This window comes from Tauraco erythrolophus, chromosome 3, assembly GCF_009769465.1.
Source record: "Tauraco erythrolophus isolate bTauEry1 chromosome 3, bTauEry1.pri, whole genome shotgun sequence".
Lineage (NCBI taxonomy): Eukaryota > Metazoa > Chordata > Aves > Musophagiformes > Musophagidae > Tauraco > Tauraco erythrolophus.
The window spans coordinates 57,182,353-57,208,408 of record NC_141467.1 but is presented as its reverse complement, the minus strand read 5'-3'; the positions used below and the strand labels follow the sequence as shown (position 1 = coordinate 57,208,408).

Sequence of the window (26,056 nt, the reverse complement as noted above, 5' to 3'; positions counted from 1 at the left end):
GTGCATGTTTCACTGTCGTCTTTTCAGCTCATCTCAGTGGTCCCACTGCTAGAATGTGCTCTGTTGTCATGGCAACCCCATCTCCTGCTTCCTACAGGAAAGATTAGCTCGTACTGTGCACTGGAGAGAATTTAGGGGAAGTCAAGCTAATCCCTGGGTGCACTGCGAGAGAAAGGTTGGACCTCGCCTGAGGGATGCTGTATCTGCAATGATAGAATTGGCCTGCCACAGACACTGGTATTTAAGTTGAAGAGCAGAATTCACAGTAAGTGTCAGATCCTCCAGAGAGGAATATTGAATGAGGTTTTCTAAGTCTTGGTGAAGACTGTCCCATGCCAACAGTGGAATGACAGCAGGAGGCTGTGTGTGGAATACCAATATGTTTCACCCGTTCAGGTGGTATTTCAAATAGAGATTCAAAGCCTCAGTTCCCTGGAAACTAGGTGATAAAATTTTAAAACATCGTCGTGAGATGCGCACCTAGAAACCTGAAGCATGTCTCATTTGGTGCATAAAGCTGAACAAGTGACGATGAGCATGCCTTACGAATTGTGTATGCACTGCGAGGCGTGCTTAAGAATTCCTGTGTGCTGAAAAATAAGCGGGAAAGCATGAGGAAACTGATCTCTGTGTGCTGCAAATTCAACTGCAAAAGTGCTGAGCTATCAAATTAAGCATGAAAATTTACAACTCCTGATTCAACCTTGTGTTTTCTTCATATTAAAACCCAAACAGAGAAAACATGAGCTTTTTAAAGGTATAGTCGTAATGCAAGCTTTTGTTTGAGGAAAACTCATTTTAATGTAGCTAAATTAAGGTGGTGTGTGACATGATGCAGTGTGTGAAATGTGTGTTTTTTTTCTTGCTGGTAGAGTTAAACAGAGGGTATTCTAGCTATTCCATTTCTGGTGATTTTAATGCTCTGGCTTTCTTTGATACGGTCCTGTATTTCACTTTAATAGATGCTCAAGACTCCCAGCTTTAAACTAGACTGTTTGCAGTAAGATTTTAATTGTCTGCTTTTTATTACTGTCAGCATTTCCTAAACTTATTTTTTTCAGCAGTGTTTATATGTTCAGCCTGTGTATTTTTACATTTTCAGTATGTAAAACTATTATTTCTGTTACATTTTTAATCAAAAAATAAGTTTATCATGATGTAATGTTATTTAATACATAGCAGTATTCTCTAATTAGATCTATCTATGCATATATAAAATATATGTATTTTATACATGTAAAACATATATATATAATGCATGTGTGTTTCTGCAATACATACATGCGTATACATATGATGCATATACATATGCAGACAAATGAGGTCTTTGTTTTAATGAGGCCCATTATTGATTCATGATAATATAACACCGAGGAAGTAAAAGACCTGTTTTCACCTTGAATGATAGGTATTTTCTCGTATCAGAAATGTTTATTGTTGCAAAAACCTAATAAACACACTCAGTCCGCTTAAAGAAACAGCATATGTTGAATTTCTGTGTGTGTCTATATAGTAAAAAAGGAAAGCGTATTGAGCAATATGATGAAAGAGCCCTGTGTTACCTTTTCAGAGACCTAAGTCCATGGAATAGGTAGTGAAGGGACGGTTCTTTTTTTCTCCTCCCTCCCAGGGCAGCTCAGAAAGAGACACACATAAGCTGCAGGTTGGTTAGTATATGAGCAGTCTTCCCTGAAAACTTCCTCTTTTTGGCTGATTTACCAAGTAGTAAGAGCACTGATAATCAAAGACAATGTCTGTCTTCTTTGTAGTTAAAAACCTCAGTAGCCAGTGTACATCTCTTGTATGGAGAACTATAGCAATAAACACAAAAGGTATGGAAGCTTTAAGTCATTGTTCAGGCTGGCCCTTCAATCTGTGGTAGACATATGGATGACAGGGAATCTACATAAGTGCCAAGCAAAGCGGGGATTGGGGTAAGAGAAAATTCATCAAATAAATGTTTTTCATTAGAAAGAGCACTAAGAAATTATTGTTTGTTATCTGTCAAATTAAATCGCTTATTAAAAAGACCCTTCTGTGATAAAATAACATAGGAAACATTTATCAGAGGATTCACTGTATATTTACACCACCTCTATGAGGCTGTGTTTTAGGGCGACACCTTTTAACATAGCTGTTTACAACTTTTAAAAAAATTTAGATGGTTAACTGCACAAAGTTTCTACCTTGTGTGTCCTTTTATTGAATTAAATTAACCAAGATGTTGGATTTTTTTCTCTTAAGGCCATTATTTGTTTCCCTTTTTTTCCTCCAGTATTTAACTTGTGTATGGAATAATGTTGGCCGGTCAAACATTGTCTCAGCTTTTTGTGTCTTGTGCAAAATGTGTGATATTAGGAAGTTGGTTCGAGTTTTGTTCAGATTGAGTTTTCATAAAGGGACTGGAATTCCTTCTCTGTATTTCTAGACAACTTTAAGCATCAACTATAAACAAGACTAGCTGCATTTGAGGAAGTGCAGTGACGTTCAAAGCACGCAACCAAACCCATAACCTGTGTTCTGTTATCTTCCGAGAAAAGGATGTGAACACTTCTAGTAGCAGTGGGACTGTATTACACCAGGGCAGGTACAATTGGTAGAGACTGCTCACACTCAGGAGTCCAGGCCTCCAAACTTGAGGGAGTTCCTGTATAAACACTGTTTCGACTAAATAAAATTAATTTCCTGGAATTACCAGAAACTAAAAAGCAGAGGTGACTGCTTGCTGCGTACAAAAAAGGCCGAGATCCTAACTCTTAAAAATAGTAGCATGTTCTGCCAGGTCTTCTCTACAGCGCTCTCCTCTTGTGAGAACTGTTGGCTTCCCCACAGCAGTGGGTCACTCCTCTGCCCAGGCTTTTCTCTTCATTCCGTTTCTGCCCAGTATTCCTGTGCCCTACAGGTATTTCCCTCTTCCTGAACTGCCTTCTCCCTGTGCTGCTGTGTCCTAGTGTTCAGTCTGTCTGCTGGCTAAATGTTAAACTGGCTATCATAATGCTCTCTGATGTGTCTTTTCCATGCATAAAAGTAAGTAGGATAATTTAATATGTATACTGTTTCACCAGATCAAGCTTTTGAATTATGACACCAGTTAGAAAAATATTGTTAATAGTGTGGTGCTCTCTTTCCTTGAAATATGGCTTAGTATTGCAAAAAAACCCTCCCAAAACTTATACAGCACCGCTTCTGTGTGCAGCCTCTATTTCAAATTCATGACTAACAATTTGTCCCTCTTTTATTGAGATACTCATTCAGGGAAAAATAGGGAAGATGTTCAGCACTTCCCGGGTGGTATGCTGCACCTCACAGAACCTGGCTGACTTTTAACATCCACGAATACGATAAAATCATGAACTGTAGTCTGACCCAGCAGGGATCTTGCTCCTGGTATTCTCATTAAATCAGTAACAGAAACCTCAAATCTATCCTATATACAAACCTTACGCACAATGTATGTGTCTCTCCATATCAGAGATTTATCTTTCACATTTTAGTAAGATAACAGTAATAGTGATGATATTTTTTTCTTGATTGCAAGACTTATTGTTTCCTGAGGCATCTCTGCCTCTTTAATTCCTTTAAAATGTACGTATATATGTCATGTTTTCAAAGAGACTATAAATGGCCACTTTGAAGGTAGCAGAAGTGGCCCTCAATGAAAGAAGTGTATCTTCAGTTGAAACGGGAAGTCTAAATCTATTGAGATTTTGTTTGTCTTTAAACATAAGCTCAAATATTTTGATTAATATTTGTATTTTTCTTTTCTTTAAACAAATCTGGAAGGATTTAGAAAATGTCTCTTGAGTTGACAGTTTGCCCTAATTTGAAACAGTAATTGACAGCCACATGGGAATATTTTAATTATTTTAAACCTCCTTTATCTTCCTTTTCTCCTCAAAAGTAAAAGTCTGAAGCCACTAATTGTATGTAAATTGTATGAATTTAATGGACTAAATTATTTCCCAGGCTACACACACTGGCTCCTGTTGACTCTAGTGAGATTAAGATCGTATGCATCCAAAGGTAGATTTCAGTCCTTTGTATGGTGTTCTTCTGGCCAGCTTTGTAGCATTTAATTAAAAAGTGCTTTCTCAGTGCTGAGCTGCTGGCTTTGTGGCTTTCTGTGTAATAAGTTCTTTATATTAGCTGAAGAGCTAAGCAAAACAGCAATGTTAATTTTTGACAGGGCCAAATAGAAAGGGAGGGAAACCAAGATTTCCTAGGCAAGTTCTCCGTTTCTAGCAGTAGCTGAGATTCCACGTGCTATCTAGCTAATAGCCTTACTTACTAAAAGGAGTGGAATTGTTCTTGTTGCAGCTCCATTATTCTAGTTTCATATGCTTCTAGCCATAGCAAACCAAATTTTTTAGTCTTCTCCGGAGGTCATTTGTGAGGCCATGACAGCAGGCGGCTACAAGGAGCGTGAGGGGCGTGTATGCACACCTCTAGGGCAATGCTGAGGTTTTAGATTCCAAATATCAAAATACCAACTGTTAGTATCAATAATAGCAAAATTGGAATTATATTAGAAAGTTAGACAAAGGGAATCCAGAGTTTCTGTTGTTCTGTTGGCAGAAGAGTCCACCTGGAGTTTTACAGGGGATAGGAGAATGAATGTGAGCTCAAGATTTGAGTGATCAGTCTTTTCACATGTAGTGCATTTTAATTTCTCATTGCAAATTTTTTCTTGGCAATAGATTAGTTATTGTATCCTGGTGTGGACCTCTTTAATGGTGTGTCTTTAGGTGGATAATCAGTCATTTAGAGTTTGTCATTTCTCTAGTCATTATGGTTGAAAGTGTTTTCTGAAACATGCTGAGAAGAAGACGACTACTGTACGTGTGAGTTGATGGCAACAACAGCAGCAATCCTGATTGCATCTGTGATTCGTGAATGCTTTCAGCCAGCAGCACACCAGATGGGAACTGATCAAAACTATGTTTTGGATATTCAAGTCCAAGTGCAAGAGTGCCCTGATATTCACTAATGTCCTTCCATTCTGCTCTTTGTTGCAGCATAAACTACTGAAGATTGTTTTTAATGGCTTGTATTGTGGTTACCACATGATGTAGAAATTGCATTAACAGTACCAGTCCTTCTACTTTCTGCAAATGCACTGTCAGCGAAAGTCCACTTCTGATACAAAAGCTCAGCTTCTACTCGCTGGAGTTTATCTTAATTTCCTGCAGCAGCAGCTGTGGTATTGAGTTTGGCAGGGACTCAAGCTGTAGGAAAGTCCAGAAACTGCAGATTTCAGTGGCGAAGTTAAAAAGAAATGCATTTTGGGAAAAAACCAGACTGCTTCAGAATCAGCAGTGAAAGGGGCCCCATACCAGTGATTTTCACTTGTTGAGTGGGTTTTGCCATTTGTCAGAGCTATTTCAAATTAGAACTGTCTCAGGTGTTCTTCAACAGATAGAAGATAATGTTGAAATTAAAGCAGCTCTGACAAAATTTTAATCTTCAAAGGCTTCTTAAGGTCAGCCTGAAAGATTTTGGACTAGAAGTCCAAAAGCTTCATAGAACATTTTTCCTAGAGTTGAGAGATGCAGGTTCAAACCTCTGATCTGAATCAAGTAGTGCAGCTACTTGAATGTAGGTATTTTCTGCGTTATTGATAACTGCTCCAGCTCCATCTTCTTTGCTCCATTGATAATGTGTGTACAACAGATTATTTGCTGTAGAGGAGAAAGGCACTGACTCTGTATCCCACTGTTCTGAGACTTCCAGCTAATACTGGGGAGACAGGATCAGAAACTCATATTTACCTGTTTGCATAAAGAAGGATGCCAAGAGTATCTTTGAAGTTTTAAAAACTTTTCCAAAGAGGAAAACAATATGTTTAAACTGCCTTATAAATGCTTCTCTATTGAAGCTGCTATAGTTGACACAACAATAAAGAGTAATAAAGAGAGGGTCTTTCTTTTGTAAAGGCTGTCCTTTGAGTTCTCAAAATGTTTTCATTCATGTGTTGGAGAATCAAAGATGGTAACCATGTCTTTGCTTAGACAGCTGAAGTTTTTTAAGTACCTGAACTGACATATATAGTATGATCTGTCATTTTGTGTCAATAGTTTTCTATATGTTGGAGCCTGTCACACTCATTTAATAAGGGATAATAAAATTATGCTTTTCCCAGATTGTTTTTTAATTTTGGACCACTTCAATATCTAGCTCTGAAGTTTCCTCTTGATTTTGAAATGCAGAATAAGGAAGTCTCAGAAGCTGTAATACCTGGAGCACCTCTAGGTGCCATCAGCAACAAGCTTTCCCACTCAAATTTGTGCTGAAGTTCAAGTAATAGATTTGCTCAGAGCACATGTAACATTGCCAGCTTCCTCTTAGGTTGTTTTTTTTTGTTGTTTTGTTGCATTGGTTGTATTATTTCTTCTGATGGCAGTCATTTGCAATTGCAGAAAAGGAAAAATCTGCTGCTGTCCTGTGAAAGAGAGCACACTAGGCATTTCATGCTGTTGAGTATCAGTATTACTGTTTGCTTTTGCGCTGGATATAAAAGATAACAGCCCACCAAGATTGTGATAATTACTGTAAATAACATTCTGTTCATGATCAAGATTGATACTACGTGTTTTACTATGCAGCATGCATAACTTTTTCCGCTTGATCCAATGGTAGCAACTTTCCATCCAGAAGTAATAAGCTTATTCTGTTCTCAAATCCAGCTTCAGACCCATGTTCTGCTTCTAAAAATTTTAAACTAAGCTTCTGGAAAACACACTTCCTTCAGAATTGGTACATAATTGTTATTTGGGACGGAAGGTGATCAGTTTATGAAGGTGATGATAAGAATTACAAAGCAATGACCTGAGATTTGAAAGAACTTCCCAGGATTCTGTTGTTTTGATGAGCATTTACAGTTTATTTAAGTGGGAGAAAGACTATCAGCAAGTGTTGCTTGTTGTCTGCACTGCTTTTTGCAAACACTGTATTTTCTAACTTCTCTGGAAGCTTGAGAAAAGGTTTACCATACAGCTGTTTGTCATACAGCTGTTTCTGTTTCTACTGTGCATTTCAATTAGATTAAAGTAGCTATACAATGATGATCCCTTCAAAATACAAAGTGTATCATGGGCCAAATCTTGTATACAGATTTTAAAAGGAAAACAAATTATGTAGCAGATTTTGCAATATCATTGTTCTTTACTTTGTTATTTAAAATAACACCAGGCATTTTTGTGAGTGCTCTTGCCCTAGGCTCCCCCTTCCTCCACTAGCTGGCTTTGCAACAGAGAACATCATCTGTGGGCAGGGTGCTTTGTTTATGTTGTGGTTTAACCCTAGCTGGCAGTTCCTCCCACCGTGAGATGAGAGAGAGAATTGGAAGGGTAAAAGTGAGAAAACTCTTGGGTTGAGACAAAGACAGTTTAATAGGGAAAGCAAAAGCCGCATACACAAGAAAAGCAAAACAAGGAATTCATTGTCTACTTCCCATCGGCAGGCAAGTGTTCAGCCATCTCCAGAAAGCAGGACTCCATCACACGTAACGGTTACTTGGGAAGAAAAACATCATCACTTTGAACGTCTACCCCTTCCTTCTTTTTCCCTCACCTCTATATTGCTGAGTATGATATCATATGGTAGGGAATATCTCTTTGGTAAGTTGGGGTCTGCTGTCCCGGCTGTGTCCCCTCCCAACTTCTTGTGCACCCCCAGCCCACTTGCTGGTGGGGTGGGGTGAGAAGCAGAAAAGACCTTGACGCTGTGTAAGTGCTACTCAGCAGTATTGAAAACTTCTCTGTATTATCAACGCTATTTTCAGTACAAATCCAAAACACAGCCCCATATTAGCTACTGTGAAGAAAGTTAACTCTACCTCAGCCAAAACCAGCAAGTTTACCAGGAGCAGCCTGCCAATTTCCACACACGGATCCATTGGGCCAGCAGCAAATGTTAATTTCTCACAATTTTATGTTGCCCTTCGTTCTTAACCAATCCCATATTATAAGGAGGCCAAGTAAATATTACAGTCAGAGTCTTTGGTATGATTTTATCCTTTCCCTTTCTAGTGCTCTGATCTTTAACAACAATCTTTACATAAATAGTTGTTGGAATTTTAGTGAGAATAGGACTGATTCACTGTGATTAAAACATTCTTAAAATTCATTGGTAATGACACCTTATCATTATTGTAAAGCACAAGAAAACCATGTGCTGCAAATACTCTGTATGTGGACTGTCCCATTGCTGAATCCTTCTGGGCTACCGGAAGCCTTTAAGTGAATTAGAAACATGGACCAATTGTTTTATTTCTTAAGAAATCTGTCCAGTCTGCAAAGAACTGCAAAACAGTTTAGGGATTCTCATTGAAGGATGGTATTCTGTTTGCTTGAGTAATCTGGTTTTGAGATTAGAACTCAGTGACATTTCAGCAAGGGCAAACTGACTGACTGACTTTAATGAGAACATTTTTGAAAGATACTAGAGTACTATTATGGCCAAGAACTTGTAGTGTTTCTGTTGGCATTACCTTCTCAGAAAGGAACTGTAAAATGAGAGTCTTCATGCAAAAGTTTTCAAGCTCAAATAGTTTTCAAGTTTCCCCATCTTTCATTCACACTTTTGTTCAATGCACCCTCTCATACTTGCTCTGTTCGCCACCCAAGCGCAGTCCACTGCATTGCAGTTGGAGGGAAAGTTCGAAATGAGAGGCATTGATTTGTCAGGTGGCTTGACAGTGAAAATTTCAAGTCCACAGCTCTGGTGAGGAATGGTAGTGGATATGCCAGAACTATCTATCACACACTTTGGGCTTTGTGAAGTTTCTGGTCATTGAAGCATAGTTACTCAGTTTGCCGGAGATATTGTGCTGATAGACCATCTAGCAAAATCATTCTTTTTTGCCTTCATATACCTCTTATTCAAGTCCATTTTTAGACAATGTGTGACCAAAAGCTCAGCTATATTTTGGGAATTGTAAAAAATTTATTGACCTTAATGTCTGTGCCAAAAATAATTTCCGATAATGAAAGAGCATGCTTTATTTTTGCTGACAATAATTTCTGAAAGAGCATGTTTTAATTTTGCAAGTCAGATTGGAAGTCAACTGTCTGTCTGTAGTGTTATGAGGCAGTTGGAATTTAGAAGTGGTGAATTTAATGACGGCAGAAGAGATCTTGCTGTAGTACACCTCATGGGAAGTCTGCTCTCTTCTGCGTGGTATCGCCCACTTGGTGGCAAAGACCTCAAGTCATGGGTGTCTGTGGATAGAGATTTCAAATCTGCCATTTTTCAACTGAAGCTGTATTCCATGATTCAGGATTCTGCTTTCTTGGGCCATGTGATTTTTTCAGTGAGGAAAAATATTAACTGTTGCAAACTTCCAAACTGATTCTAACAACACCTTGTGTAAGATAATGCTTGCACATCTCTCACGTCAGTTTTGACGTTCACTATGTGAGAGAAATTTTTCAGAGTGATCAAAGGGAGGCCAAGCATCAGCTCTGTTTATTTTTCGTCCTTTTGTTTGATGTTTATGATTGTAATCACATGCTAGGAAGACTCCTGACATGCTTATGCTCTGTTTATTTTTCGTCCTTTTGTTTGATGTTTATAATTGTAATCACATGCTAGGAAGACTCCCGACATGCTTATGTCCTTTACCTCAGTGGCAATATTTTTGTATTCAGGTAAAGCTTACTTAGTGTTGATGACTGTTGTCAACTTTTGCGTTCTTTTGCTGGTGTTTGGGCTGGTGCCTAGCCTTTGTAGATGCTGAATATTTTTAGCTTTCACTTAATACAGTGAAAAATAAAATGAGGAAAGCATAATGGATGTAACATTCAAAAATGATTGCTTGCTAGATGGAGAAAGGCTATCAAGTTTGTTATCAAGTGTTGCTCCGTGTGACCAGAATATGGTTTTCACTCAAGCAGTGAGGAGACCACTTACTGTAGTTACCTAAGGCATGTTCAAATCAGGAAACGGTAATGCACATGCTGCCAAGGACATCCTTAAATATTTTAAACTGACAGGGTAAAAAGCAAACTGTATTGAAAAGGAACATATAATTCATATCCTTCAAACATGCTTATTTACTCAAGTTTGTAATAAAAGTTTTCCAAGCTCTGGAATTCTTCATCGAATTTCTAAACTTACAGCTTGTCTGTAACAGAATCCTACACTTGACTCACTAAGACTCTGTCTTGGTAAAAGCATTAATTACATCACAGTCATTAAATCAGGAAACAGCAACCCTACTAGAGTCCTAAACTTGTATATTTAGTGTTCTAGCTTCTCAGTTTGAATAACATCCACTTTTCTAATTGTCATGGTTTAGTCCAGTGGGCTGCTGAACCCACACAGCTGCTCGCTCACCCTCTCCCACCCCCGGGAAATGGGAAGAGAACTAAAGAGGGAAGAAGATTTGTGGGTTGAGATAAGAACAGTTTAATAATAACAATAATATAAAATTAAAAGTAATAATGATAAAGTAATAATAGTAATAGATGAAAAAATACATAATAATATATACAAACAAGTGATACACAGTATAATTGCTCACCACCCAATGACCAACACCTATCCTGTTCCAGTAAACAATTCCTAAACAAATAACTCCCAACACTGCAATCCCGGACAAACGAGAGATCCAAAAAGAGAGTGAGAGAGAGAGAGAGAGAGCGTGTGGACTCTGATAGACCAAGAGTCTGAGAGAAAACCCCCAGAAGAGAGTTCCTGGAAGAGCAAGAACTTCTTCCCAGTCAACCTTCATCTACATACTGAGCATGACGTTGCATGGTATGGAATACTCCACTGGCCAATTTGACCCTCAATCCTAAGTCTAAGTTCAGATCATAATGGGAATTGTGGACCCTTTGTCCCGGCCACGCTCTTCCCCATCCTGTTGTGCTCCTGCACACTGGCAAAAACACGGGAAGCTTAAAAGTCTCAGTGCCAGCTATAAACATCAGTGCGCTTATCAACATTCTTCTCATAATGAATCCCAGACTAAAACCAAAACACAGAGCTCTCATAGCTGCTAAAAAGAAAAACTAACTCTGTCCCACTTGAAACCAGGACACTAATGTATCAAGGAAGCTTTAGTTCATTGCTGATAATGCTAGAACTGCGATAAAGTACAAAGGCTGTAAGTTCGTGTTTCATAGTCCACATACTTTTCTTCTAGTTCTTCCCAATTACATGTTTATTACATTTTTTAAAACTGAATTTCAGTATGTGAATATTAGAGACATTTATTTCACTATCTGCTGTTAGGAAATTTTCCTGAAAGCCTATACGTTAATAGGAGTGGAGAGAGCTGATTGGAAAGAATGTGACAGAACTGTTCTAGAGTGAAAATCAAATATTTTTCAAAAAACAGCTGATTTTACCAACATTATCAAATGAAAACTAGAAAATAAAATTAAAATTATAGGAAATGTTTTCACTTCTAGTTGTGAAGCATTTTCATGTCCTAGCTTTTAGTATACAGTTGTGAATAACAGTAAAATGGATTTAATTACTTGATATAAATGTTTAAACTATAGTTTCTGTGTAAAAAATTTCAAAAGCAATTAGATTGTCATTTTGAAATCCTGAACTATAGATCTACAAACCTCATGATGAAAGGTCTAATGAGTCTGAACTATTTGTAAAAATATTGTTACCGAGACTTATGCTGTCAACTCAGTTAAACTATTTTCATTATTATAGAGATACCCAATATAGAGGCATTTTGAACTTAAGAGTTACTCTTTGTTTTATGCACCTAAATAGCTACTTTATAGCCACTGAGACTCGTATACATTACAAATATAAAGCAAAGAATGTTTGCAAGTCTTCTTCAGAATGGTTCTAAAATAAAACTTAGAATATAATAACAGCATCTGTTGAACTTCAGCAGAACTCTGGTTTTCCTACATTTGATCAAGTATAGGTATATTTTCCCAACTCTTCTTTTTTTTGTTGGTATGTAAGATTATTTTTTTTTTATTTCTACTTCTAGTAGTCTTCTAGTGATAGGTCAAATATTAACAGACCTATGATTTTTCCCTATTTCAAGAGGAAGCTTCTGCTCAGTTTTCTGCTAGGAATATAGCAGACTGGCAAATCCAGCAATTTGTGCCGGGGGGGCCAAGTAAGAATTTGGGTTAAATGTTGCTAAGATGTATGAAGCTCAAAACAGTCATTTCTGTTTGCTCTTAAGGCTTCTCCCCTCTTTATTTCCCAGTTTTACTGACGGATGGGATATAATGAGCCTGAGGTGGTCCTCCTCTATATCCTTGCTGCCTTTATTGAAGAGCAGGCAGCAGTTTGCTGAGGGGGTGCAGAGCTGCTAAGCAATCATTTGTCTTGGTTGTGCTTGGGGCTTCACTCTTCTAGGAGGAAGTACAGTCTGATATCACTGTGTGAACCCACTTGACACATCAAAGCTGGTAGGCGAAATTTTAGACTTTAAAGGGCTTTATTAAAATGACAGTATTTGAGGTGACCAGTCCGCAGAGAATTTCCTCTACTGACTCCAAGTTGATCTTTCCTCTTTGCTCTTGTCTTCTGGCAGATGCTGATGAAGTAAAATATGACAACACACACATGCACTAGGTCTGAGTGGCAGATAAGTTTAACATAATTCTTTTCAGCACCATTTGGGTTGACTTTTAGGCATCAAACATGAACTAACGTGTTACTCTTTTGTCTATTGCTGGCACAGCACCAGTTTCTTCTTGCTGCTAGGACTGGTGGCAGCCGCTGCTACCCACAGCAGCCTTTAGCTAGAGCAGCACAAGCCTCTTCCAGCTGGGCAAGAAGGAGGAGAGGGTAAGATCTCTCAGGTTACCTCTTTTTACTTGAAGGAAAAGGCTTCACATTTCTCCTTTTCTGAACACGTTGCTGTCTCAAACGTCTTTGTTGCTGATGTGTTCTGTCCATGGTTGGAATTTCAGTGAATCTCAAAAGTCAGACTTAGTCTGTCCTGAGCCCAGCTTGCCTGCCTATCTTCCAGCCTTCCTCAGTTCCAAGCTTCATGTCAATAAATTCATGTCATGTCTCAGTTCCTAGATTCATGCCAATAAATTGTTCTAGAGTCCTGTTTGGGGTGAGTGTAAGGCAATACCTCTGGCATCATTCATACTGAGAACGCTTGTCCAGAAATGGAGCTTTAAGCCACAGTTCTCAATGCCAGATGACGATGAGACATTAAAATATGATCCCATACATGGCATAAAAACTTTTAGAAGAATTGCAGGTTTTCTGTATTAAGAACTGCTTAATAGAGCCTTTGCCACAAAAAGTGCCATAGAGGTTTCTCCAGAGTAAAGAGAAAACCAGAGATTTTCCTGCCAGAGACAGTGAGATCTACGTCTTTTGAAGTGGAAATGCCAAGCACAAGTGCAAACTAGATGCATAGTGATAATAAGACTACTGTGCACCCAGTGAGCTATTCATTTGGTTATTTCCATGTGCAGTACCCTCCTAATAGCCATTCTGCTTCATCTCCTTGTATATATGCAGGGACAGTAGCTCTGCAGGCAAAGTAAGCATGCAGTCACTCATGAAACTTTATAAATGAGCCCTTCTGTAACACTGTGACTGACAGGGCAGTATTATTTTTCTGATAGTTACTGATGTCATGGAGTGGCAGTTGTTCACTGTTCTGTTATTTAATGTTATAACTGAATAAAATATCTGCCTGTTTTGTGTCTCCAACAAGAAGAGGCATTTATCTATGGAAAAATTTTGAATTACTGGGGGGTTTGTTTAATAATGAAATAAGATTTACAGCCTGGCTAGTACTGATTCCACTGTGCACGTGCAAGTGTATATCAAATTTACTGTACTCTTGTTGACAATGCTAAGGATTAGTTTGTAGTTTGCTTTGTTACTTTTCTTTTCATAAACACATGCAGTGAGTGATCGTATGAAGTCACTCCTATCTATTCCTCCAGCACTGAAAACAACAGTGAGGGATTCGTTGATTGGCATCGCACTGAAACAGATGGACGTTCCAGGTCCAAATTTCAGTGCCGCAAGCTCCATAGCTGAATTCACAGAAGCCAACCACATCAGGAAAGCTACATGCATCAAAGGGAGGAAAAAATAATTGTTAACATTAGTGAAGTTAGCTGAAGAGGACAATTAATACATGTTCTTGTAATGGAGCAAATGCAGTCTCTGAGCAGGACTGAGCTCTGTGCTCTTCGCCCCACTTCTGTCCTCTGGAAAGGCGCTTGCCCATCTCTTAATTTCCTGTTCCTTGTTTCCTTGACACAGTACTGACATTTTAGTGGAAACAGAAATAGTGGCAGTAACTTTCTGGAGGAGGAGAGAAAGGTGCTTGAGATTTATGCAGGTTCAAAGAGAGACTGGATATTTGCATGGAAAAGAAATGTGTTGAGTGCCAGTATGATGCTAGAAACCACATCCAGCTCAGAAGGACCTTCAGCTGGAAATTATTAAGGGCTTAGGAAGCCATACGGGGAAGATTTGTATATGCTTGCCTTAGTCTCTTCCCTAAACATCCCCTAATAGCCACTGCTGGAGATAGGATATTGGACTAGATGGATTTTTGACCTGACCACTACGACCATTCTTATGCTTTATGAAACGAGGAATAATAGAGTGTCTAAAATCACCTTTGTACCTCCGTTAATTCAACCCCTGTTCTTTATCCATAATAGGAAAGGGAATGGAGAAGATGAATACATATAGTTGATCTTGACTGGCTTTTAAGTTATATATTGAACTTGTGCTTGAAACATGACTTGTGAGATAAATGAAGCATAACCAAATACATAACTGCGACAGATTGGTATTAAATGGTCATTGTGAAAAGTGACGGGAGTGAATGCGACCTTGCCTTTTTAGCAGTTCTTTTAAAAAGTCTCTGTAATTATTTCGTACTACAGAAGTTCCGTGACTCAGCACTCTACACCACCTTTTGTCCGGTTCATGGCGGCTCCTCTTCCAAACTGCCTGCTGTCAGTTGCCACCAGTAGAGTGTTTTTTCAATAGCTCCTGTTAGGAAGGTTTGGTAGCATGCCTTGGGTTTGTGAAAATTACTGAAGGAATGGAACTAACTTAGTTTTCAATGTTTGCTTATATATCGTATTATTTTCATTAAAGTTTTATTTTAACATAGGAAAAAATAAAGCATGTGCAATATTGAAGCCAAAGGTTAAAGAAAACAGCACAGTAACTCAAAACTAATTCTGCCTCTCTACTCTGCTCCCGTGAGACCCCACCTAGATACTGCGTTCAGCTCTGGGGTCCCCAACATAAGAAGGACATGAATTTGTTGGAGCAGGTCCAGAGGAGGGACACAAAGGTGATCCGAGGGCTGGGGTACCTCTCCTATGAAGACAGGCTGAGAGAGTTGGGATTGTTCATCCTGGAGAAGAAAAGATTCTGGGGAGATCTTCTAGCAGTCTTCAGTACCTAAAGGGGGCCTACAAGAAAGCTGGAGATGGGCCCCATCCCTGGAAGTGTTCAAGGCCGGATTGGATGAGGCTTTGAGGAACCCGATTTAGTGGAAGGTGTCCCTGCCCATGGCAGGGGGGTTGGAACTAGATGGTCTTTAAGGTCCCTTCCAACCCAAACCATTCTATGATTCTAAAACTGGGCTGGAGTCTGTCACTCTGATGTGCCATACTGTCTCTTGCAAGTGATTCTGTTCAAATGAATCAGATTGCTAGACATGTAAGGTGGTGTTTAGCAAGGACTCGGCTGGTGGTATCTGGCCTAATCTTCATCATACAAGACCTTGTAGACAGTCTTTAAGACTGAGTTTTATGACAGCCTACACTTGCACAGCCAGTAGCTTCAATCTCACTCATCCCACTCTACTTCATTCACATCCATCCTTCTCCTTTTAGAAAGACCAGTTACCCATCTTACAGTAACTTGTGGCTCTCAGAGATGCTCTGTCAACAGCAACCCATTCAAAGTGCTCATTTAAACCTGTGTGCATGCTACCCTGGAGTCCAAAGGCATCGGTGTCTGTTTGGACTGTGTATGTGCCCCTCTCCCATCTCCACTTCTTAGAACAGGATGAACAAACTGGCCCCAACATTGCCTTGTTCACTTGGTGTGATTAATTGGACTCATTATCACCAGGAATGGTTTTGGCTTGTGGGACGCCCTCATGTAGTCAGAATGTCTCAAAAGAGCCAAAGGTGCTGTAAGGTTAATTGCCTTTCCCTCGTTTTTTGTCTACTTCCTAAGTAGGCTATCCGCCTTGCTTCGTGGCAAAAAGGGATCTGTGTTAGAGCTACTTGGTATCAGGGGTTCTTGCTTCACTCTTAGTGTTGATGAGAGAGTTCCCAGCTCCCTGACCCGTCACCACCCAGTCCTTTCAGCAGATCTGAGCTTTCATGTGGCTGTATGGTTGTAGGACTGTGCCACACTACTGCTGTTTGATCTGAAGGCCATGAGTGGATTACTGACTAGTAAAATATGCAGTAAGTTTCGGGTAGCTGAAAGCTCAGATGTAAGCATATGTAACTATGTAAGCATACTCTGAATATTAATTGACTTCTAGCCTGAGAATTAATTTGAGAGAGGGAGAGGATTTATTCAGAAATCTGTCTTTATGTAGAAAGGATTGTTGACTCCTTCCAGCCTTACCTGCATGAATATGAAAAGTCTGGGTGATATATAGTATGAAATTGATTACTAAGAGTAATGCAAGAGATCCTTTAAAACATCTGGAGATTTTTCTCTCAAGGAGACAAGTGAGAGTTGTAGATATGGACCTTCTTTTGAGATTCACAGTACTTCAGTCATGCTTATATCAGAGTTCAGATCTTAAATTTGTGGTCTCAGAAAACTAGTGTTTAAGGGACTTTTATTCCAGCCAGATTTGGTGCATGCTTCAACTTGCTTTCCTTTAAGAAGGAACTCTTACTGAGAACAGTGTTGAGCGTTTGACATATCTGGTCTGAAGACAGTTTTCTCTTGAGTGGAGGAACTGTATTTTAGTCTGTAACAGAAGAATCTCTAATTCTAGCAATACATGTTGTTTGCCCATTCATAAATCTAGACATTGTTTGGTAGGACAATATAATCCTGTAAATTAAGACCTGTTTTTCCTGCTCTAAATCAGAGTGCCCTTAAACTAACACTGTCACGGAAATCACCTTGCAGAATCCAAGGTGTTAAATACAAAGAAACTGTATTTTGGCAGAAGTTTAGACCATGATAATGCGAATGTCTGTGGCAGATAATTGAAGGATGCAACAGTTCTGAGACTCAAAACTCATATTCAGAGCATCTGTTTGCTTGGGCTTTCTTTGGCATTGTCTTTTCTTCCACCATTTCCAAGTTTCCTTCAAAATCAGAGGGAGAAGCTAACACATTGTGACTGCAATGTGCCTGGAAAGTTCTCAGGCAGGAGCCTGGACTTCTAAAGTGTGCAAAACCAAAGATGGTGTCCCTTTGCGTCTAGGCAGCCTCAAGGTGATCTGGAAGGGTGAGGTGGAAGCTGTAATGCAATGTGATGAATAATAAGAAACTAACTTGGAGTAGGAAAATTCCTGCAGTTCTTGTTTTGAGAATTACCCCTAACATGGAGAGTACTTGGACTGAAGGTGCCTAAAGGGTGTTGGTCAGAGAAGAGGATCAGTGTGGAGCTCTACGCAAGGCAGGAGAAGGAGGTCTTGGCATCAGTAGGTTTAAAGAAATACTGGTCTATGAGTGAGAAGTCCATGCCTAAGCCTCGACAGTGCTCCTTACTTCAGCAAGAAGGCGGCTACTGCCCAATCCAAAGGTACCTCCCTATGCTCTTGGAGTCTTCTCTGAGGAGTGATGGTCTTTTATCCCTGGAGGAGAATCTCTGTGTAGGTGAGGCACCAGCTGGCTGTTTTTGAGAAGTGAAACACATGCATGTTTTGCAGTCAGGCTCTCCCTTTCAGACTTAAGGTAATAAAAACAGTGTAGATGTGCTTCCAACCTTCCAGCATGCTGGGATAAGGGTTTGAAAACTCCACAGTTCTGGCGCACATGCCCTGCCCTGAGCAAGCAGCAGCGTTTGATGAGGCCGTCATTCGCTGTCAGGGCTGATACCTGTGGATAGCAGTGGCCCTGGGAGGTGATGAAGATGTGAACTCATCCGACAGCCTCTTTCGTGACTGCCTCGACTCCCAACACAGAGAAGCCCTCTGCTCTCTCTCCTCTCAGCTCCCAGTGCCTGTGGCACGCTTCCCTGGAGATCTTCCCAATAAAACCCACCCTGAGGCGGTCGGTTCAGACAGGAGACCTGTTTTGAAAGCACGCTGCCCTTGCATCAAGTGACACAACCAGTACCCAGTACCCAGCTGTAGGCTGGTCACGGTGGAGCTTTATTTTCCTCATCCCCAGCCAGCTGTGGGAAGGAAGCCTGGAGTGAGTGCCAGCCGGCGTGGTTTTGCCCGCATCCCGCGGGAGGGCCGCCCTGCAGCGGGCTAGCGGCTACTGTCCCGTGCAACGCCAGCCCTCCGCGGGGCCCCAGCCGGGAACGGGGCCGGGCCGGGCCGGGCCGTCCTGCCAGCGGGTCCCAGGGGAGCCGCCGTGTTCCCCAGCGGCGCTGCCGCAGCCTCCCCGCTGCCCCAGGGCGGCCCCTGGCCGCTCCCCCGGGGTGCCTGCCGTCGGCGGTGCCCTTGTTCTGAGCCAGGGGCTGTTGGCAAGCAGCCCTGGAGAAACGCGCGCCAGCAGCCATAGTCGGGCAAAGCCCGCGCTGCACTGGGCCTGCGGACAGCTCTGCCCAAGCTGCCGCGCCTCTGCGCTGCGGGGTGGAGGGAAAAAATATTTGGTGAGAGAGCAGGCTTTCGGCGTTAGCGGTGTATTGTCGCTGAGGTGTGATAAATAAAGGGAAGGAAACTTTAAGCAAACTCCTGGTCCCTGCCCATTCCTCGGCTTAGGCGCCGCCGCCGCTGCCACCCACGCCGGGCGCAGCGAGGAGGTGGGATGTCGCCTCCGCCTCCCGCTTCTCGGAGAAGCGGTTGCCACTGGAGAGGGTGGTCCGAGGGATGGGTCTTCCTGAAGCCAGCCTTGCCCCGTGGCAGCGGTGCGGCGGCCCAGCGAGCCTGCGGTCCCCGCGGGCCCGGGAGCGGCGCGGCTCGGCGCCGGTGAGGGCTCGGGGCCACGGCTGCCCGTGTCGGAGGGTGAGCTGCTCCTGGCGCCAGACGCTCCTGCCTTTGTCCCCCAAACCGGTTATGCCTCGTGTGGTCAGGGTTTCTGACCCCTCAGAAACTCTTGCTTCAGAGTAGCCTTGTTCTTGGCAAAAACAGGCTAGCTGCCCAGGGATGAGAAACGTACTGAACCTTGTAATTTAGTTACCTTGGTAACACCTGTGAGGAACTACCGGCTCAAAACCACTATTTTTTTCTTGATCTCCTTTGTGGCAATACATATTTATGTTTACTTGGCGCAAATGTGATTTATAGTCATTGTAGCCGTTCTCTTGAACATTATCCTGTCAGACAATAGTTCCTGTTTCTAACAAACAAGGTTAAATGACTGTAAAAGCAGGTATTTGACTTTATAGTACAAACTGAGATTTACCATAAGTAACTAAGTCTTCGCTAAGCAAAGTCAAAATCGTGTAAATACTGTATTGTTGTTTAAAAGAATTATAATGCTTGATCACATTTACTCAGAATAGGAATTTTTTCAATAGTTGTGTTTTAGAACAAGTATAAAGATCTTTTTCATTTTTTCTTTTGCATTGTACATTCTTACCAACGTGTATGTTTTACTTGTCAATGATGCATTGTAAAGGGGAAAAAAAAAGAAGAAATAAAAGCATTATTGCTTGTGATTACAAGCCAAAACTAACAGCCTTGCTCTGCACTTGGTTGTTCCTGGATCTGGCTCTAGGCTCAGCTGTCTTTCTACTCCATCACTCCCATTTAGCCATCTGTGTCCTGGTAGTGACTCCGGCACACTGTGCGACCCTGGACACTCAGGCGCTGACACACAGAAGTTCCCCAGGGATCGGATATATGTTCTGCAGAGTAGGCAGTGCCCCGAGCTTTTAGGTGGCCCTTTGCATCCTCTGGCTACTCACTTGTTTCTCTCTCTTTGCTCCTAGCAGCAGGGAATTTTCTGAGCCCTTCAAAGCAAGGACTGTCTCTCACTTGGTGATTGATTCAGTAATTGATTTAATTAATTTGAAATTAACTGTCACTTGTTAAACTGATAATCAAGAAGACAATTATCAGTTAACAGTCCTAAAGATGAATCAGTGGTAACCAAAATCTTTCTCTCTTAAATAAAGAAATCTGGATTTCTTTTGGGTATTTCAGAGCTTTCAAAATGAGTTGTAAATATAAGTATTTTCTTAAAAAAAATTAAAGACCCTCTATTAGAATCATTAGTTCATTAGTTCAGAATAAAAAAAATGTTCAGAATAAAAAAAAGGATATTTATTTCTGAAATAGCATTTGGAATTTTAGCTTTTTAAATAAAATCTCAGGGCATAATAAAAAGTTTATTAAGGATAAATCCTGCTCACCTTATTCATTTGTGTAGCTGAAATCCTCAAGTAGCGCCAGGTTTTTAAATCAAAACATTTCCATTGCTCTGCTGCAAGTTGGGTTGGTGTACATTTAAAAGTCTTACTCTAGGGATGTTCTGTCTTTCATTGTACATACATTTCTATTTCTAAAAGGTAATGTATAAGTGGTACATACCAAAACATAGCTTTATTTTTTATTGCAGCCATTAATTAAAAAGCATTTTGTAAACCAAAAAATGTTTCTTAAATATAAGCATTATTTATGATGTTTTCATGAAACTAGATTTTTTTACAGGTTTACAAAACAAGCAATTTTTAAAAGTATGTTTAGAATATGTTCCCAGTCCAGTATACTTTATGACATAAAAGTATTGGATGAGTACTGCAAGCAAGCCACTGATGTACGACGGCTTTTCTATGGCTCTCTAAGTACTTATTTGAATTAGATCATTACCCATGTATACGCTATTTCTTCACTTTTAAAATTCTGATCTTCAGATGGTGAATAGTTTTTATTGTATCAATGATGGAGAATCAACAATTTGATTAATCATGTCTTTCAAGCATGAGTATTTCTGAGCACATCCTTAAAGAATGTGTCCTGACTTTTTTTTTTTTCAAGTTCCACGTGTATGTAAATGTGTTTGTTTCTTTTCCATGCAAGTTGTTTAGAAGGCCCCAAAAGCAGATGGTGTATTAAGGTCCATCTCATACCGTATCTCCAGTTTCAATCTGTACACATTCCTGGCTGCTAACCTCCCAGTTTTGATTCCAGCTTCACTGTAGAGCCCTGGGCAGGTGTTTGCACCATTAGCAAAACCATGTAAGTCGCCAAAAAAGAGGTGCTTTAGAAAATAAGTAATAAGAAAATTGAGGGCCAAATTCTGCTGCCACTTAGTCCATTGAAGGATGAATTGCGTCACTAGACAGCCTGTTGGACAAAAGATGTTTAGAAGTAAAGAAGAGCTGAGTAGTAGTACAGGTGGCAAATTGCAGTGATGACAGAAACAGGATATGCAAAACTATAAGCTCATGAAGGCATGTTAATCATACATTTCAGCTGTAAAATCTTAGGGGTAACAACAGCACATCCAGAGTTTTCAGATGTCACTTTCAGGTTGATAATTTAATCCTTTATTGAGCAGTATTTTTAAATATATATGACATACAATTAATGAGCAAAATGAATGAGCTCCTGAACAAAATGAAGAGAGGATCTTTGTTTCTGGAGTCAGTTTTTCCAGTATAACCTCTACTGCCAGCAGTGAATACATCAGGTGTATTTACATCATATCTATGCAAGAGGATGTTTGTGAATAAGACAAATGCTGCTCTTCATCCTTAAACCCTGAGAACTAGATTCTGTCTCAGTACCATGTGCATCTCCATTGATTTCAGAAATATACAATACTGTATATACAGTATATACAATTCTATGGACATATGGACAGACAGACAGATTAAGGCAGACTTTGTCACTTTGTCCCTAAAAATCCTTTGTGATACTTACCTTTTATGTACACGGTGACACTAAGATGTCAGCCCAGATAATTTCCCTTAACTTAGTAATATTTTATGAATTTAAGTAAAGTTTTAACCTGAAAACGTGGAGAAGCGTGCGTGCACATCCTGTAGAAATGTACTGGTGCTGGTAATATAAACCATTTTCATTCTATTTTGAAAAACATTGTAAAGATATAAGTTATGTTTGAACTGGACAGAGATGATGATGTGGCATGTGACTGAAAATATATTTTTTAATAGATGATTCAGCCGCAGAGAGTTTTAATGGCAATGAGACCGTGGGACAGTTCCAATGCTTCAGGGGGAACACACTGCAGGGAGATGGCAGAAACCAACAGTAATGGCAAAACAAATCTGGAGCAGGATGAGCAGCCTCTGAACCTGAGTGACAGTCCCCTCTCTGCTCAGCTGACTTCAGAATACAGACTAGATGATCACAGCAGTAATGGAAAGAACAAATACAAGACTCTCCTAATTTCTGATCTCAAGATGGAACGGGAGGCAAGAGAAAATGGAAGCAAGGTAAGATGCTTCCACATGCTCCAGATATCAAGTGCATAGCTTAGAAAAGGAAAAGATTTGTGAGGCCAAACCAAAGGTTATTCTCAGCTAAGCACTTAATGCAATGTGTCTAATGTTTGTCACATCATTACTCAAATGCTGTACATGGACTTGTATGCTCTGTTGCACATATATGATGCATACATACATGAAGTGTATGTGGATGTTCATGGGTGAATACATATATATAGGCATATATTGTGATGACACACTGACAAGAACCAGTGCAGTTCTCCATCAGGCACGAATTTTATCAGTCCGTTTATTGAGAACTGTCTACATTACCCATTTGAAATATATATATATTTAAATATGTCTATAATGTGATACATTATATGTATATAGACTAGGATACATATATCTATGTATTTTATAGATGACCATCTCATTACATGTATTATGTATCTGTAGAATGAATCTGTGTGAATGTTAAGTGTGTACGCCCAAGAAAATTGCCATGTGTGAATTATCAACATCTGACAGGATCTGATTTGGTTCCTTCATGATTGTTTGTGTTATGCAGGCACCTAACCTGAATTAAAACTGACAAGTTGCTTTAAGAAGCTGTAATCCCCTGAAGGCTTTTCTCTGTAGTTTCCATTATGTGGGTAGGCGGAGCAGGAGTGGTTATATTGTAGATAAAGACAGATACTATAGATTAGATAGCTCGCTTTCTAGGAAGGTGTTTGTCATGAGGGCATACTGCCGGGAGGGTGAAGAAATGGCCTGTATGATAGAATTTATCCATTGATCTTATTGGTGACAAGTTCATGTTTTTTGTCTGATAACTCCCAACTGGATTACCAATTTTACAGCACAATAATAGGATGTTAGTATTGGATCCAAATACTATTAATACTAGTCACTAGCTTTCAGTAACCCACTCCAAATAACCTGACAACACAGATATACTTTGAATGGCCACACTTTTTGCAGGGCTTTCCAAATAGGAATGATATAGAAAATCACTTTTTCTAGGTATATTCAGAAAGGGATTGCACATGACTGATGTCTAGAGAACAAAATTTATTTATGCTAAAGTTTTAACTCCTGTCTTCATTGCCTGCCGAGTACAAATGAAAACTGGAAGTGTTTTTTTTAACTCAAGTGTCTGGTTTTGGTGGGTAGAAGAAAGGGAGACCAAATGGGAGATTTTTAGTCTTTCTTGGCCATTCCAGTTTAGCAAATCATGTATCCCAAAACCTTCTCCATAAAATCCTTACAAAAACCTGTTTATCTGCATGGCATATTTTTGTTTCCAGAAATTTTCATTTTATTGAAATGTTCTAAATAGCTCTAGTCTCAGAGTGTGTATGCACTCCACTGCTGGATTTACTCAGTACTTTGACTGTTGCACAGTGAGGCCCAAATTGGCTAATATGAATGGTATCTTCCGTTGCTTCAGGGCACGTTGTGCCAATGAACCTTTTATAAACCACTCACCCAAATATTGATAGACACACAGGCTCTTTTGCCTGAGGTGCATTGCTGCTTCTGTCATTACTCTTGCAAATACACAAAAAAGCTTGGTGAAGAAAGGGAGGAGTCTTAATGTGAAACTCATTTATAGCTTAAGACAAAAACATAGCCTAATGTTACATTTCCAATTTTAATCAGTTCCAACTCAGATGCAGAAAAAACCCTATCAAAAAGTGTTAAAAATCTGTTTTTAATGAATTGAGATGACACTCAAAATCATCTCCTTCTTTGTTATTCTACAAATTTTAAAAGGCTTGAATCATCCCTACATTGATATATTCTTTCATCACTCACTGTCATCCTACCCACTCTATACTGCCAACAATATGCAGGTTTGCTTCCTCTTTTCGTTCTAGTGAAACTCATGTTGTTGATGTTTACAGTTCATTTAAGTATATGATTTATTAGGTATGCAGTAAAGATTATTAAATCTGGAATGAAGACTTCAGGAAGAACACAGTCCTGGGATTTGTTCAGAGATTTTTAAGCTGAATGTAGAATAAAAGAATGTTTTTGTGGCTGATTTCATGTTTTACAGAGGAATTCTACTCTTAATTTCTAAATTTAAAAAAGTTATATAATAATTTTAGAAGGAACAAAAGCCATCAGTGTATTATAATAAAATGGGATTGCACAGCATCTCAGTGTTTCATATGCATACATATACACTCATATAAATCATTACTACTGTTTTACCTTAAGCAGTATCTTACATGCTAAAGAGTCAGAGAATGTTTTACAAGCCCTAGAACTGATGAACGAAGTCCTCATGCCTTCCCCTGGTGATTCAGGTTCCTGGGCCCCTCCGGAAGAGTGTTCTGGCCATCACTGAGCTGATCAATTTTGAACAATGAAGAAGATCAAGATCCTAGTTGTGTGCAGTACCCACTGGACGCACTTGGGCACGAGTATCACAAACAGCTAGCCAGAACTCTAATTCTCTGCCAAAAAGAAAACAAAATAAAGAACAAGGTTAACAAAGTACTATAGTTTACTAGGAGCCACTCACATATCCTTTTTACCCAGAATACAGAAGTGTGGGGTGCTTTTTCGAAGTCTAGGAATTCTCCCAGTGCTTTCACAGCATCTAACCTCCAGCCATTCACAGTTATATGGTTATCAGACATGATTAGGCCTGAATAATGGCATCATTGGTAGTGATGGGTAAGCAAATGTTTTAGTGTATCCTCTAATGATGTTTTCATGAGAAAAATTGTCTGCAGTGTTCACCAAATATCCAATTGATATGCCACTTCTTATAACATCATATTCTTATGGTATCTTTATGTGGCAAAGAATTGAGAAAATTTATGTGAGAAATTAGTGAGGAAAATATCTGATTTTTAAATGAAAGGAAATATTTTAATTATTGGGCTAGCACTGCAGTAAGTAATACGTTATGCTTCCTGCACTTTTTACAATGGCTGATTCAGCCTGCAGGAGATGTTACTTGCTTGAGATGGTCAGGGCTCTGTGAAACCCAGAGGCAAAGGGCTGGAGCTGGGATGATCTGTTGGCTGACATGTTCCCTACCTGCTCTGAGCCTCCTTTTGAATACTGCATCATATGTTTTAATAAATTTGAAGCAACTGTTTCTCTGGTCAACTTGTATCCATTCTGACCTGTCACTAGGTTTAAAGATAACACATCAGAGCTGAATCTAGCCACAAAAAGACAAAAGATTACTTTTTTTTGGTTGTAAATCATTGACATATTATACCTCTTCCACCAAATCACAGATTTTTTAAGGGAGTTTATTTCTTTTGGAAACAAGCTGGTTTGTTAAACCATATTATAGGTATTTGCCTGTACGACACTGTTTACAAGAACGATAATTCCTTCGCATGTGTAGTGGTGGACTCCACCATTTGACAATACAGTTCTGATTGATAATTTTGTACATGCTGCAGAAATATGATCAGAAGAAGCAGTTGAGATAAAAATAGTAGGTTTTTCATCATTTTCTTTGTAAATCTGACAGCTAATAGGCAAGTGTTTTTTTAAACTGGTTACTTTGTGCAGTTCAATTTTTAGAATATTCAT

The 26,056-nt window shown here is 39.7% G+C and overlaps 1 protein-coding gene across 4 annotated transcripts in view; it reads left to right on the top strand.

The window, feature by feature from the left end:
* NOL4 (nucleolar protein 4) overlaps positions 1 to 26,056 on the top strand; it is a 195,672-nt gene that overhangs the window by 92,330 nt on the left and 77,286 nt on the right. For all 4 annotated transcript variants that reach the window (XM_086609262.1, XM_086609261.1, XM_086609260.1 and 1 more), the window contains exon 6: positions 22,214 to 22,495. In XM_086609262.1, coding sequence (XP_086465388.1) covers positions 22,214 to 22,495 — 282 coding nt within the window. The remainder of the gene's footprint in view (positions 1 to 22,213; positions 22,496 to 26,056) is intronic.